The 15,000-nt window shown below is 38.7% G+C and overlaps 2 protein-coding genes across 5 annotated transcripts in view; one reads left to right on the top strand and one right to left on the bottom strand.

Annotated features, from left to right (window-relative positions):
- Window positions 1-9,944, bottom strand: part of LOC137982687 (uncharacterized) — a 29,036-nt gene extending 19,092 nt beyond the window's left edge. Inside the window, exon 1 of one of the 2 annotated variants that reach the window (XM_068829816.1) lies at window positions 9,823-9,944. In XM_068829816.1, coding sequence (XP_068685917.1) covers window positions 9,823-9,874 — 52 coding nt within the window. In that variant the 5' untranslated portion in view covers window positions 9,875-9,944. Of the gene's footprint in view, window positions 1-4,678; window positions 4,859-9,822 lie in introns of those variants that run through there. The other variant, XM_068829815.1, reaches the window with a different exon arrangement.
- A 1,965-nt stretch (window positions 9,945-11,909) lies between these two features.
- The window catches only part of LOC137983250 (uncharacterized), a 43,873-nt gene continuing 40,782 nt past the window's right edge, over window positions 11,910-15,000 (top strand). For 2 of the 3 annotated variants that reach the window (XM_068830444.1, XM_068830443.1), the window contains exon 1: window positions 12,376-12,629. The gene's annotated coding sequence lies outside the window, so the exon portion shown is untranslated. Of the gene's footprint in view, window positions 12,141-12,375; window positions 12,630-15,000 lie in introns of those variants that run through there. The other variant, XM_068830442.1, reaches the window with a different exon arrangement.

Below are 15,000 nucleotides of genomic sequence, written 5' to 3'. Positions count from 1 at the left end.
AAAGTTCATTTGCAATAGCTCGTTACCTTCCCTATTGAGATGCAGTCCACCTATATTAAGTCCTTTAGACCTGGTTTTGGCATGGCTGATGAGTTTCCAGTTATTCTAGTGGTAACAGTGTTTTAGACGTTTGTTTACCGCTTTGACGGCGCCACTGTAATCATCATTCCTTGCAGTTAATTCAGATATAACTATTTCAACCTCTGTGGCCAAGTCGATAATAGCATCTGCCACATTGTTCGGTGTGGATGATTTAAAATCGTTGGTCCCTATATGTACACAAATTTGATCAGGAGCTTTTTCAATTGTAGGAACAACATGCGAACGCATATCGCGAATTGTGGCTCCAGGGAACGGCTTGACGACTACACGATGTCCCACAGCCTTCGCTAGTTTTATTCCCTGAACATTTTTTATTATGGAGTCTCCAACGATGACTGTGGTCCGTTCGTCGTTCATTGTTTGAGACGCGATGCCAGTAGAGTTACGGGCTGATATCTTTCTTCCATCCTGGCATTTGACGCTCTCTGTTTTTGTTTCTGAGAGGTTTCCTCTTCATGAAAATTTTCATGCAAATTTTGTTCCTTGATATTTTCATTTCTACCATCTCGATATGAGGAGAATGACTGCTGCCGCAGTGCCTTGTACTTAACCGAACCGTAAAATAAAAGCTAAGATTTTATAAAAGTGCTTAGGCATTATCACTGAAACGAGTGCTAAGGCTTAACCAGTAAACGAGTGCTTTATTCTTCACATGATCTCGTATGTGGTGAACTGAACCGTAAATTGAAAGCTAAAATAGAAGGTTCGATTTTCGAACTCATGATTTTGTAACTAGTGTAATCCAGTAGGTTCGGTTGTCGAACTAATGGATCTCAATCTAATGAATTGCTAGCGAAGTGTATAGCTACAATACTAGAGATGCAACCCAACAAAACTTATATTAGCCACATGTTAGGCCGAACACTGGCAAGCAGATGATTTCACTTAAAGTTATCGATCTTTGGAAGTCTATCCCACAATACCTCAAATATTTGAATGTACACACCTGTTCTAAACATATCAAACATTACTCAGACGCCGATCTTTTCATGAGCCGAACTCAATTCGAATTTGGACCGACCCAAATTAACAAAAGTACGCCTGTTGATTCAGACGCCATTCTTTTCGGCCGTTCCTAATACAGTTCCAGTAAAAGCAGTGAAAATGGTCAGCAGTTTTCAGGGGTAGTAAATAAACATGGCGGATGCTGCTAACCTACACATCCGTCACCCAAAATCGATGTTTATTTTACGTGACATGTGGAAGAAAGCGGTAATTAGAAGAAAAAAGATGCAGACCATCCATTGCTTGCTTCATTATCTTCAAACGTTGATCACTTATTGCAAATTGGTATTTGACATTTAAAGTGCTACTATGATCAAATTTTTATCCCTTGAATTTTTTGGTTTATCACATAGAGTACCATGAAACATTAAAAACGCTGTTTACCGTTTGGAATTATCTGCATTGGTTCCGGAGATATTTAAGTTTGAAAAATGTGTAAAATATGTAAATGAGAAGGCTGATGACGTCATTCACCCAACCCAATAGAACATCAAGAATATAAATAGAGCTATCTCGGTCAATTTGCAACAAAGACCATTGAAACTTGGTGAGCTAATAGTTCTGAAGGCAACACACCTCCGATTGTAAAGAAATTGGTTCCCATGGCAACTCACTCTTTTCCAGTCCCCTCCAACCTGATTTCAATATTTTGGTGATCTCAGACTAGAAAAACATTTACCAAGGCCACAAACTCGACCTAACATCTTTATATGCTGGCAGGATCATGCAGATGAGGCACCATTTGCAAATATCAAAACAGAACGCCAAAGGTGGCCTGCAAAGCCTTTAGTATCAGGGAGGTCTGGAACCCAGTATGTTGCCATGGTAACAAAAATGGTATTTTCGTATTGTGGAACACATCTACTAGAATCTTACTGCAAAGAACCAAGTATTTCTGATACAAACTGGCTGAGATATCTTTCTCCATCATACTTGATCAAAATTTGGTTGGGTTTATGACGTCATCACTTGGCTAATTTGCATATTAAAAAAACTTGAATATCTCCAGAACAAAAAGAGATATTTGAAAATGGTAAACAGCATTCTTCTTCTCCTACAAACTGCATGTTTATGGGCCAAAATGGCTTAGATAGGGAAGATGCAAATTTCGTCTTAGTAGCACTTTAAGGCAAGTGTACTTTGTGTTAGAAAAACACGAACTACACATATCATCTTCGCTGATGCTACTTTACACTCGAGAGAGGACTCAACTTTTTGACGTTTGTAATAGGACAGAATGACTTTCAAGAAATATATATATTTTTTGCGTTCTTACAGAGCATGCCATCATTGCACATTTCAAAGAGAAGTACCTCGCATACGCAGCCTACTCAACCTTCCAAGGAGAAGAAAAAAGTTCCTAAACATATTAGAGATTACGTGAAACGCCAGTTCCGAAAGAGCTTCGAAGTCCATAGGCAAGATTTACTAAATGAACGTGGAAGAACGGCACATGGACAAGATTGCCCGACTTCTTGCAAAGGTAAGTTCTTATCAGGTTAAAAGTCCAAACAAGTTTATGCCAGAAACATTGTGTTGTCTTCAGTCGTTTTATCGATTCTACTGCTTTTCAGACTCGAAGTGGATAACTTCAAAAATCAGACCGGATGAATGACGAATGAATGAAATATTCCGTGTTCCAGGTTTCTGCTTCGTTAACATCCTTGTTACACACCAAGGCGACTAACTTAGTTGCCATTAAGATTTCATTCGGTCGCGAGCCAAAATGAAGTCGATTACGAACAAAGAGATCACGCCACTAAAATAGTATCTGTGAATCACCTTTTATCAAAATCCTCAACTCCTTTATTTACTATAAAGTTTACTGGAGTAGAACCGATGTCTATTCAATAATGTATTGTTCATTTGTGGCTGGGAGCATGATGTGTTGTCCACCCCTTGTTAAAATTTTTGTGAAAGCTTTTTCATTCATAATTCAAACTAGCGGCTTATTAACCAATGATCCGTACGATATACTTGAAGGTGTCGCTCAAAGAGGCACGTCAATGGAAATAAATGTTTTTGGATCCGGTGCGGAGAATCCAAATTTTACTCGTGTTGGTTGAACGAAATAGCAGCAAGAATTCCTTTACGCAAAAGCTTGCGTCTGTTCTTGAATCCGTCTCGTTCTTGACAGACCGGGCATATTTAGATTTTAACGCTTTCGTTCTGGAAAGAACATTTATCGGTCATTGTGTATTTTTACGGTGAATCATTTTCACACAGAATAAATAATTAACAAGGCTGTGTTGCACTCAATTGCTAATCGTTAACAAGTACAAATTTTACGACGTCTTTTCATGTACTTAATTCAAGGAATTAGGTTCGGCTCATGAGAAGATCGGCGTCTGAACCGGGCCTTACTCTCTAAGCAATACTCAAAATAACTGGTCTCTTGAAATTAAACATTATCTCTCGCTCTGTATACACCATTTTAATAAGTCTTATATATGCTGTTTTCCGCTAATGACGTCGAACTCGTGCTTTCAAATTTCATTCAGAAAATGTACAAAGGCTTAAAACAAGAAAAGAAATCGGAAAAGTTTTCGGCCTTTGTACATTTCTGAATACAATTTGAAAGCATGAGTTCGACGTCATTAGCGGAAAACGGCATATATTAGACTTATTAAAAGGGTGTATACAAAACTCTCTTCCTTCCTAGAATGTGTCCGCCGTACCTCTACTATATTTTACTTAACTACAATAATCATTTTTAACCATGTTCTATGTTTCCACGCTCTTTCTGTTTCCTCGCCTGTATCAAATGTAACACCAATAGGTAATATGGGGGGCCAGCAAGGAAAATGAATGGTTTATTTGGCCACCATGCTTAAGCACTTTTATTTAATACAATGGAAACATCATCGGCAACTATAAACGTTCGTAACTAAATTAAGACACCTCGTCAAGAGGAAATAAAGTTGAATTGAATTGAACTGGATTGAGTTCCATTGGGTTCGATTTGCTCCATTGAGTTCGATTGGTTCAGAAATCGAACTCACTCAAAATTCGGTGTTCGATTTCCGAGATTAAGGCTTATACGCGGGTTTTTACTGTATTAAACTATTAACAAAAGAAACGTTCGTTTCCGACCGAATCCTCAGAAGGGATAGACTTTTGAGCGGTTTAATCCATCGCAAAACGTAACCCGACTTTCTGTTGCGCGTCCTGATACAGCTTGCGCAAAATCGACTAGCATAAGTTTGAATAAAGTACAGTAAACACCGGCATATAAGAACACTTTTTTCAGGTTTATTAAAGGCGGATCGTGTTCTTATTTGAGGGGTGCTTAGTGAGAAATCAGCCTGATAGTGTTCTTAAGATGTTCTTAAAACTGGTTTCCGAAATACTTCAAATGATATATTACTAGAGGTTTTACAATTAACATACAATGCTGTTTTGTAATAGATTTTATAGTTTGTAAATGAACACCATAGTACTTTGATATAACTTACTGTACTGTATTGTTTCCTTACCCTAATACCATCTCCCTTTGTATTAAGAACGTGTTTTATTTACCAGGCTGAATTTTTTCGGGTGTTTACTGTACTATTTTACAGAATACACTTACCGGAGACGACCAAAACCTCAAATGTTGAAAGGACCGAAAGAAACGAAACGATTTTGAAGTCCATTGATCTTGTATGTTACCAACACACTTTCGAACACTGCTGTGCGAATTTTCGACAGTATGTGTACGCTTCCTTCTCTCACGCGAACTCTCCAATCCGTCACGCACTTTAGACCCTAGACTTTCGAAAAGTCCATCGTCTGGATACGCACGGAACGAAGGACTTTTCATACTTGATTGGCGCCAATTTAGCGACCCAAAAACGGGTCGCTGAGCTAGGCCAATCAGAGTAGTCCTCGTGGACCCCAGGGGATAGAGTTGTCAATCAAAATTTGCCACAAGCAGTGAAGCGTCGTCGCTCGCTCATCCACTTCGCGTACGGAAAATCACGATTCGCTCGCCGAAACATTTTCTCCTGGGATTATCGTGAGGTCGACTTGTGGCAAGTCTAGGGTTTCCACTGCTAAAAGAAAGATATTGTTATGCGGATATCCTTGTGGAGGGTGCATTTCGCGCAATTGAATGTCGATTGGCGCAAATGAACGTATTTTCGCATTATTGTCTGATTTTTAGTGCAAATTATTGCGTATTTTCTCAAAATGAACAGCAAAAGGTGTAAAGAACGAGGTACATTCATGTGTAGCATGTCTATTTCTCAGTGCGTTTGTTTACATTTCGTGCCGTAAAGAACGAGGCATATTCATGATTGTGTAACGTGCTTGTTTCTCAGCGAGCTTGTGTCGCGTGACTGGCTTATAGAACGAAGTATATACATGTGCAGCAGTGCAAGACTGAATAAAAATAACTACGATGCGTAAATTTTGAAATTGAACAAAACGGTAAAATTAAATTTAAATTAAAAAAAAATAGTGGTTATGCCTAATCAATGGAACGAGCGCTTAGGCTTATATTAAACAGGAAACGAGCCCGGAGGGGGGGGGGGGGGGGGGCGGGCGGGGAAACGAGTGCTTTTTACTTTACGCGCTCATAGGCTTAAACAGGAAACGAATGCTATATTCTTCACACGATCTCGTGAAAAGTGTAGTTCACAGAATCCTAAGATAAAAGCTACAGTGTTAAAAGAGTTCTTAGGCCTAATCACTGAAATGAGAGCTTAGAAGCGCTTGGTAGGCCTAAACACTTCATTGAAACCTGTCGGAGCGTAAACAAGTGTATTCAACCGAACCGTAAAATGACGGCTAAAATTAGAAAAGATTGGTTAGGCCTAATCACTGAAACGAGCACTTAGGCTTAAACAGTAAACGAGTGCTATGTTCTTCACACAAACTCGTAAAAAGTGTAGTTAACCGAACATTAAAAAGAGTGCTTAGGCCTATAAATCGAGTGACTGCTTATAAAACCTTAAAACCTTCAAAAGCGAGAACGATGTTGTCGCAATCGATGTTGAATTGACTGTGACAGTGCACAATCTTTTGTTTTCGCTTCGCTCGGGTTCGCAAATTCGTCCCGAATAATTTAATGGAAAGATTTGATTGGTTATCTTCGCGAAAAAGGGCACTGTGTTTTGCGTACCGTCAAGGCCAAAAATACGAACAAAAGCATGAAACAAAAACACTACTCGAATTTCATAACCATCTCCATGCATTAACTATGATAAGAAAGGAATTCCCTCAGTTATCTGACTTTGAAAGCCGCAAATGTTAGCTTGTACCATGTGAAATTATCCCGAAAGCGGCTCGGCAAAACCTCGCCTAATGACGTTTATGTAAAATATACTAACAGATAAAATGCACTGCCATGCTCCTTAAGTCTGTGTTCAAATAAATACGTACGCCTGTCATAAAATGCATGGCATGCGAAATATGCTTGCTAAGCAAAAAAAAACAATAACGTGGAAACGAGCTCCGCTTAAACGACCCTTGCGCTGGAGAGAAACTACTCTAGAATTACCGTTTCCATCATCAAGATCGTAAGGCCTTGCTTTTCAAGCAAAGTAATTCAGTATTTGTACTAATTTCAAACGGCGGATAACAAAATATGCAAGTATTTTTTGTATAGACCATATACACTATTACGTTTCTATTTTCCTCTCTTTCGTCTGTGAATAAAATCTTCTTTTGTCCTTGCATAGGATCACATACAGAAAATGATCGTTGGTTTGCTTGTCGATCAAACACAAGATGGTTCAAAACACATAGGCTCTATATTCTGCCTTAGTTGCAGTCTCTCAACCCTTGTTCTAACCAGCGATCAGGCCGCGTACCAAGATGATAAGTAGGCAGGGAGGTCATGATCGCAGGTTACCCTTGTTCATAAATTCTGTGTCACATTAAAGATCCCACACACTCTTCGCAAAGAGAAGTTCCCAATTCTTCGCAAAAAGAAGTTCCCCTGTGGCCGCCTTGCCAATGATGTCCCAAAAAGGCTTAAGGTGTATGAGACCATGATAGCAAAAACAGCCATTTTTCTAAGGGGACTTTTCCAGAGTGTTGTAGCATATGTACGTAGAGCTATGATTCCACAGTCTTCATATCATAATTTATCCTGACTGAATCGAAAGAAAAACAAACGTGTATTCCCCCTCTGCATTTCGCAGGTTGGTCCAGTAATCTCCTCTAGATTGTCCAAAACATAAGTTTTATTAAAGTAAAAGACCCTTTCAAATCCCTTCCGACCTTATAGTTTTCAGCGCACTGAGAAATCAACCATCCTTCACTTTAAGTTTGCGCCAAAAGCCCTCCTTGATGGCGCAAGGGTCATTCAAGGTCACTTTTACTACATTGTTTACTTTTAGAGCATCTGACGCAATCGATGGCAAACACCTCAGTCAATGCTTCTTTCATTCACTTATTCAAATTATGACCAGATAACTATTAAACAAAGGAACGTTTGTTTCCGATCGAATCTTCAGACTGGTAGACTTTTGGGAGGTTTATACATGGCAAAACGTAACCCGACTGATTTTTTTGCGCGTGGTAATACCGCTGTTCCTTGCGCAAAGTTTGAATACAGTTCCATTACTGTGCAGCTTCAAATTATAGAATACGCTTACCAAAGACGGCCAAAAGATCAAATATTAGAAAGACCGAAAGAGAGGAAACGATTTTGAAGTCCATTGACCTTGTATGTTTATCAACACACTTCTTTGATCTTTTATGTGATCACAAACCCTCCAATTTTGTAATATCTACTTTATCAGAACAACATAGCTATACCACTCGCAATGTCTCTTTATGACAATTATATATTCCCTTTTACAGAAAAAACATCAGAAAGTTCTCTCCCACTATTATTGGACGTTATTTTTGGAATGATCTCCCCCTTTCAATCCGCTCTAGGAATTCTAAAAAACTTTTTAAGAATTCCCTTTTCAGTCATTACTTATCGCGATACTAATAAATGCTGATTGACATGGTTTACCTAGTGTTCCTAGCGTTATAATTGGTCAAAGTCTGAATTTCTTGTTTCTGTTTTATAACGGCTGCAGTGAATTGAATACCTCTTTGAAATCTTAGTTGCCTAGAATTTCAGTACTCTGTGATACCATGCCCGGTTGCCTTCTCAAGTGTATTAAGGCTTGACCAGCCTAATTATTATGCATATTTTTATTTGAAGGGAGAACATTTGTCCAGGGCCAATGAAACCGTGGCAGGCAGTTCGTTATCGGTATTGTTATAACTTTTCCAAAATGTTCCGTACCACATTCTTGTCACGTGACCCGAAATCGACTTATAACAGTTATATTTTTCATTCAAAAATGGGGAACATTTAGCAACATTATATCAATCTTGTTTCTTGATTATTCGATGACCCCTTCTAAAGGCTTTGTCATGCCGCCTTTTTTAATAATGTCCACATGTTAAAAGCAATGAACAAGTGAGGAACTAAGGTCACGTGACATGGTAAACATCCAAATATCTTTAAAGGTAAATACGAAAAGCCACGGCATTCGGTGGGCACAGTTGTACTAAGAATGAAAGGGGTAGTTTCTAAAGAAACTGTGGTGCTGCGTCGGTGGGGAAGTAGTATACAAAAATTTGGTTTTATCAACGGAGTTGATAATGTAAATTGGCCACCGTACAGAGGTTCTAAAAGCTGACGTTTCGAGCGTTAGCCCTTCGTCAGAGCGTGTTGATGCCAAACGTTTTCAAAATTTTTGAAGTATAAATGTTCCCCGTTTTCGAGTAAAGGATACAAACGTCATAAGTTGTTTTAGGGTCATGTGACCAAAATTTGATGCAAAATATTTAGGCAAATTAATAACAAAACTTTCTGGTAAGTTTCATGGACATCGGACAAATGCTTCCTTTCAAATAAAAATATACGTAATAATTAGGTTGATCAAGCCTTAGTACACTTGAGTTGAACGGTTGAACCTAAGTGAAAGTTTATACTCGACCAGTTCAGTCAAGAAGAGTTATAGATGTACACAGAAGCTCGTGACCTTGAAGCGTTTAACTTCGGTTCAGAGCTACGTTTTTTTGAGTTAAAAAATTTCCTTATTTTTTCTTAAGGCACCTCACATAAGGCTATCTACAAGTTCTTTGTACTTCTTAATCGTTTGTTTTTCAAACTAAATGGGATACAAACGCTAAAGAGAAAGGCAAAAAAATATACTATCCGAAAAGGAGTCTCTCGGACATCATTACGAATAGCGGGCGTTTACGTTGGGTTTCAAAGTACCATAGGACAAAGGTTTCAATGTTTTGGCCACGCGAACTTGAAAGTGGAGCGAGAGTAAATTGTTGCCCACCGCCCGCCAAAAGGAGCCAGATAATCACATGACCAAATTACTCGATTTCGCGGCATGACGGAGTTATAAGACAGCTTATTTACCGATGCTTTGTGCCTCTCGTGTGAACAACAAAAACGTTATGACAAAAGGAAAAGCTGATTATGGTGTTTCTTAATTTCGTTATGCATTGATGCCGCTAGTATGAAACAAGCTGGAATCGAACTTAAACTCGACATGTTCCGGTAGATTTGTCTCTTTGTCTGCTTGGTCTAAATTGTTTTGAGTCAATATGAATGACCTCGGGTAACATATTGAGTATTTGTGATTCGTTTCCCGCCATATCCCGTCTCAAGTCGGTCTGGTAGGAAACATTGAGTGTCTTTCCTGTGGGGTTTCATAAAAAACCGAGTCAAAACGTTGTGAATAGAAATCAGATGGATTAACTTACCATGGATGATTCCAAAGCTTATCACTAATACGGTAATTTGGCTTCCTTTCATAGCTATTCAGTTGTTAGAACAACACGCGTACTGTTTTGTCTGCTTTTTCTGTCCTAAAAGTCTCTTGCCATGTCGTAAGTATCTTTTTTGACGTCATGAAAAATATGCAACGCAGCACATTCTTAAGCTCTGTGCTGAAAAGTTCCTAAAGACACCTTGAGGCTCTTTTAAAATAGCAACAACATAACTAAATGTGGGGCTTTTGTTCAAGTTGTAGTAACTTATGACAGTTTCGCGTAGCTTGTCGATCAAACAAAAGATGGTTTAATTAAAACACATTGAATATGTATTCCGCCACAGTTACCAACGTCTCACGACCCTTGTTCATAAATTCTGTGTAACGTTAAAGATCCCACACACTCTAAGCAAAGAGAAGTGGGGGGAGGTCAAGGTGTTGTGGTCTGGACGGAATTCTTGAGCAAAATGTGGCCGGCTTGGCCGCGTGAGAGATGTTTCAAAAAGGCTTATGAAGCAACAGGCTACGTGAGAAAAGCATCCACAAGTCAAAGGGGACTTTTCTCGAGTGCTGTAGCATATGCATGTACAATTAGAATTCCACAGTTACATAATAATTTATCACTGAATCGAAAGAAATACAAACACGTATTCCCCTCTGCATTTCGCAGGTTGGTCCGGCAATCTCCTCTAGATTGTTTAGAAAATAAGTTTAATAAAAGTACAAGGCCCTTTTAAATCCCTTCCTTATATTATTTAGCGCAGAAATCACCCATGCTTCACTTACTAAATTTGAGCCAAAAAGTCCTCTTTCATGGCGAACCGTCATTCAAGGTCACTTTTACTACATTGTTTGTTTTCAGATCATCTGACGCAACACCTCGAAGCTCTTTTCATTCACTCTTAGGGCCGATTTACACGATACGATTTTGTCGCATGCGACAAGCTCACGACAGGCTTACGACATGACTTTGAGACTGTCGCAGCGTTTTAAAACATGTTTTAAAATGCTACAACATTTTTGCAGACGTACACAACAATCGTAAGGGCCGATTTACACGGTACGACTTTGTCGCATGCGACAACGGCCTACGACAGGCCCACGACATGTTTTACGATTGTTGTGTACGTCAGAAAAAATGTCGTAGCATTTTAAAACATGTTTTAAAACGCTGCGACAATCGTAATTCATGTCGTAGGCCTTTCGTGAGCTTGTCGCATGCGACAAAATTGTATCGTGTAAATCGGCCCTAAATCATGTCGTGGGCCTGTCGTAAGCCGTTGTCGCATGCGACAAAATCGTACCGTGTAAATCGGCCCTTACGCCTGCTCTTACAAACTAAGACCAGGGAACTATTAAACAATTCAAAGGAAACGTTTGTTTCCGACCGAATCCTCAGAATGGATAGACTTGTGAGAGGTTTAATACATCGCAAGACGTGACTCGACTTTTTGCTGGGCGTCGTAATACAGCTGTTCCGTGCGCAAAATCAAGCCGGCAAAAGTTTGAATGAAGCTATATTTGTGTGCAGTTTCAAATTACAGAATACACTTGCCAAAGACGTCCAAAAGATTAAATATTAAAAAGAGGCAAAGAGAGGAAACGATTTTCAGGTCCATTGATCTCGTATGTTACCAACACACTTCTATGCGAATGTGATGAAAAATGTCAATCAAATTGTGCAGCAGCTATTGTGGTGTCTTCCGACGAGCCAGGAATGTGCTAGGTAAGCAAATGCAAGTTTCTAGCGCGAATGTGAGCGCGGGATTCAGTGAATTAGTAAAGAAGCCGGTAGTGAGAATTTAGACCGTGAAGACATCCAGAGACAAAAAGTGGGCATTGTTGAAAAAAAAAAGCAGTCACGTGTTCCTTTTATCGCGTGACTTTTGTTTATGTGGAAATAGAGAAGTTGTTCTTATCACGGAATCAAAACAGAATGCTTTCGAAACGATCTTTTAAGGTGGCTTGTCTTACACAAATTTAAACAAATGCACAGATCGAGATGTTGGTAAATATTTAAAACGATCAAAGCTTGTCACAATATGTATAATATGTCGCGATTCGCGTGACAATATGATTCAACTGACATTGAATTATATATTTACTCTTTAAATCATGCTCTCTCTCGAAGCTGCATTAAAAGCACGCTTAGCTTGATTCCTGAAGGTCTGTCTCTCAACAGTAGACCAACAAACACAGCACTTGATTCAAAGCGCAAAAAAGGAAGCGGTTGGAAAATCAAAACTCACGATCAAGTAATTATTCAAGACTGAGACCCAATGCGTCGACTGGCCTGGCACTCGGAGAAAGGTTGGATGATGAAACTATCTGGCTATCTTGTTGGCAGTTAGAGTTGAAATCAGATTTATATCTTCACGCTCTCAAAGTGTCATAATATACAACAAACATTAGACAGCGATGCGGAATGTCAAACACTGACACAAAATCGTTTATGGCCACGTGCTGATATAGAGACTACGTGATCGGTTTTTTTGCCATCAAGTAAGCGGTCGATTATATTAGGTAAACAAAACAAAGGAAAGATTATTAGGGTAGTACTTGGTGTAAGACCTAACTATTATGTCCCCAGTTACATCCATACACCTGTAGTAGCTGTAGTGTAGTACCCGTAGCAGCTGTAGGTCTCAGTGTATGGGTGTAACTGGGGACATAATAGTTTAGGTCTTACACCAAGTACTACCCGATTTTCAGCTTGAAATGTGGTATTTTAGTGCAAAAACATGAGCATAACAACTCCTGCTGATTCGACGATGTGGACATCATGTCCTCAAAGCAAAGGTGAGTTCCGTAGAATCACTAGTTGATTCCGTTTTCTTTATTTTTTATGTCGACTTACTCATTTTGTCCTTTAACTATAAAGACTGGCAGTGTACATAGGTATAGGGACTGAGTAGCAGCCAATAATGATAATAACACCTTTATTTGACCATCTTATTAAAGGAAATGTACAATGGAATTACAAATTTGTAAAATGGTGATAAGAAAATTTATCATCTAAAACTATCTCAAATGGGTGCTTATTTATGATGTAGTGCCCTAGGTAAAAAGCTGTTCTTTCATAAACAACTATAACTTGAAAAAGAGTCTTGAAACAAGATAAATACAAAGTCATCTGTTATTGATTGTAGCGATTGACCTTTAAAAGCCACTGTTAATGATGTCATCTTGGCTGATGGGCAAACATGGCTAAAATTAGAGTAAATGTATGGGATTTTGGCCAACTTGAAACCGCCGTAGTGCAGCTACAAAGAGGTGATTCCACAGCGAGTCGTTTTAAAAGACATTTATACTGAGATTATTTTCATGAAATGTAAAGAACAGATTCAGGCTACAATGACCATAAACAAATTTTCAAGATTTCATACAAACCCTTGTAAAATCATCATTGCAAATTGCCGTGAAATTGGAAGCCACATTAGAAGATTTTTAATTCGATTTACACACATTGTACTTTCCTTAATGGCCTTATTTTCTGTTGAATGAATGATATCGATAAAGTAGTGGGAAAAGTTGGAAAATTATCCATCTCATTTTAGCAGTGCTACAGTGGTTCAAAGTCGGCCAAAATCCCATACATTTACATGTACAGTGGAACCTCGATTTAACGAAGTGACGCTGGGGACCAGCCAAATTTGTTCGTTAAATCGAGGGTTTGTTATGTCAAAAACCTCGATGTAACGAACTTGAGGGGAAACAACCAAAATGTTCGTTATATCGAGGTCATAGTTAATGATTGATAACCCACACGACACCCATGCTGTTGCCGTTAAACGGGTTCAAGATCAAGGAGGAACTTTGCAGATCATGGGTCATGTGCCATTGACACTATCACGTGTACAAATGTATTTCACTTGTTTTTAAAACACAGAGGACAAATCTCAGTGGAAGTGACTGGCAAAAGGAGAAACAAGGGCATTGGAATAGAAATTCCGGCTACGTATTCAATGTATCACAAGAAGCCTTCGAAAATGAAGAAGTTAATAGAACTAATAAGAGACAAATTAAAGAAGATAGAGCGGAAGTTAATTGATGTCGAAATTTTTATAGTGTTAATGTCTATGACATATAATAAGCCGTTGACTGAAAGATTTCTGTCTCTTTACCATAAGGATTAAAGGATTTGTTGGTTCATGGTTCATGGTTCGTTTATTTCACACTATTTACATAACATTATTAACATAGAAAGAAAAGTATAGTCACAACACATGGTTACAACTTGAAGATAAAATAATTACAGTACAGGTTATAAAATGTGTGGTGGTCAAAGTAGCAAAGGTTTTCTAGTTGACCACCACCTACTTTTAAGTAAACCAAGAAATGACACTGAGTTTTGATCTTCTGTCGCGTGTTGACATTGTAATTCATTATATCTAGGTAGATTTTATGTTTGGGCTTCCGCATTATGTTTGTTATATCGAAGAATTTGTTATATCAGGGTTCGTTATATCGAGGTTCTATTCCATACCTTTTACTGTAACTTTGGCCGGGACATAGAATATCGTTTGTTATATTGAGGACTTCTTTAAGTAGAGGTTCGTTAAATCGAGGTTCCACTGTACTGCAATTTTAGCCGTGTTTGCCCCCCAGCCAAGGTGGCGTCAAACTGCGGAAGGTTAATTGTGTAATAAAGGATTACAGAATCTTACCAAACAATTTGTTGTTTGCATAAAGAAAAAAACTTGTTATGCAGTCCTTTTATATTGAAAAGTCCTCCACTATAAGGAAAAATGATAATTTTGTGTCTGTCAAAGTGGCACATTAAATTAATCGTACTGCAATTTTCATAATTCTGTGGAATTCATCTTCAAGTGGCAACAGCTAAACTGTGTTTTGGCTTCCATCAATCAAACTTCCAACGCCAACCACAGATGACGAAATCAATTGATGCGTGACAGTAAACCCACCAAGCAGCATCTTTGGCTCCCACAGTACATTCGTACATTCGAACTAAACGCAGATGGAAAGCGATGGAATCTGGTTTCCCCTCTCCTCAAAATCCAACATTTGACTTGTTCTGTTAATTGTTAATTTCACTTTACAGTGTCCCCAATTAGTGCTCCAGTGCTAAATATACTAGAGACATAAATAAAGTTCCTTTCCTTTCCTTTCTAAGAAGGTGTAATGGTGTTGACCTGTGAACGAAACAAAA

The sequence above is a fragment of the Montipora foliosa genome, chromosome 13, assembly GCF_036669935.1.
Source record: "Montipora foliosa isolate CH-2021 chromosome 13, ASM3666993v2, whole genome shotgun sequence".
In the NCBI taxonomy this organism is placed as follows: domain Eukaryota; kingdom Metazoa; phylum Cnidaria; class Anthozoa; order Scleractinia; family Acroporidae; genus Montipora; species Montipora foliosa.
The sequence above is the reverse complement of the archived record's forward strand: the minus strand, read 5'-3'. Positions and strand labels throughout refer to the sequence as shown.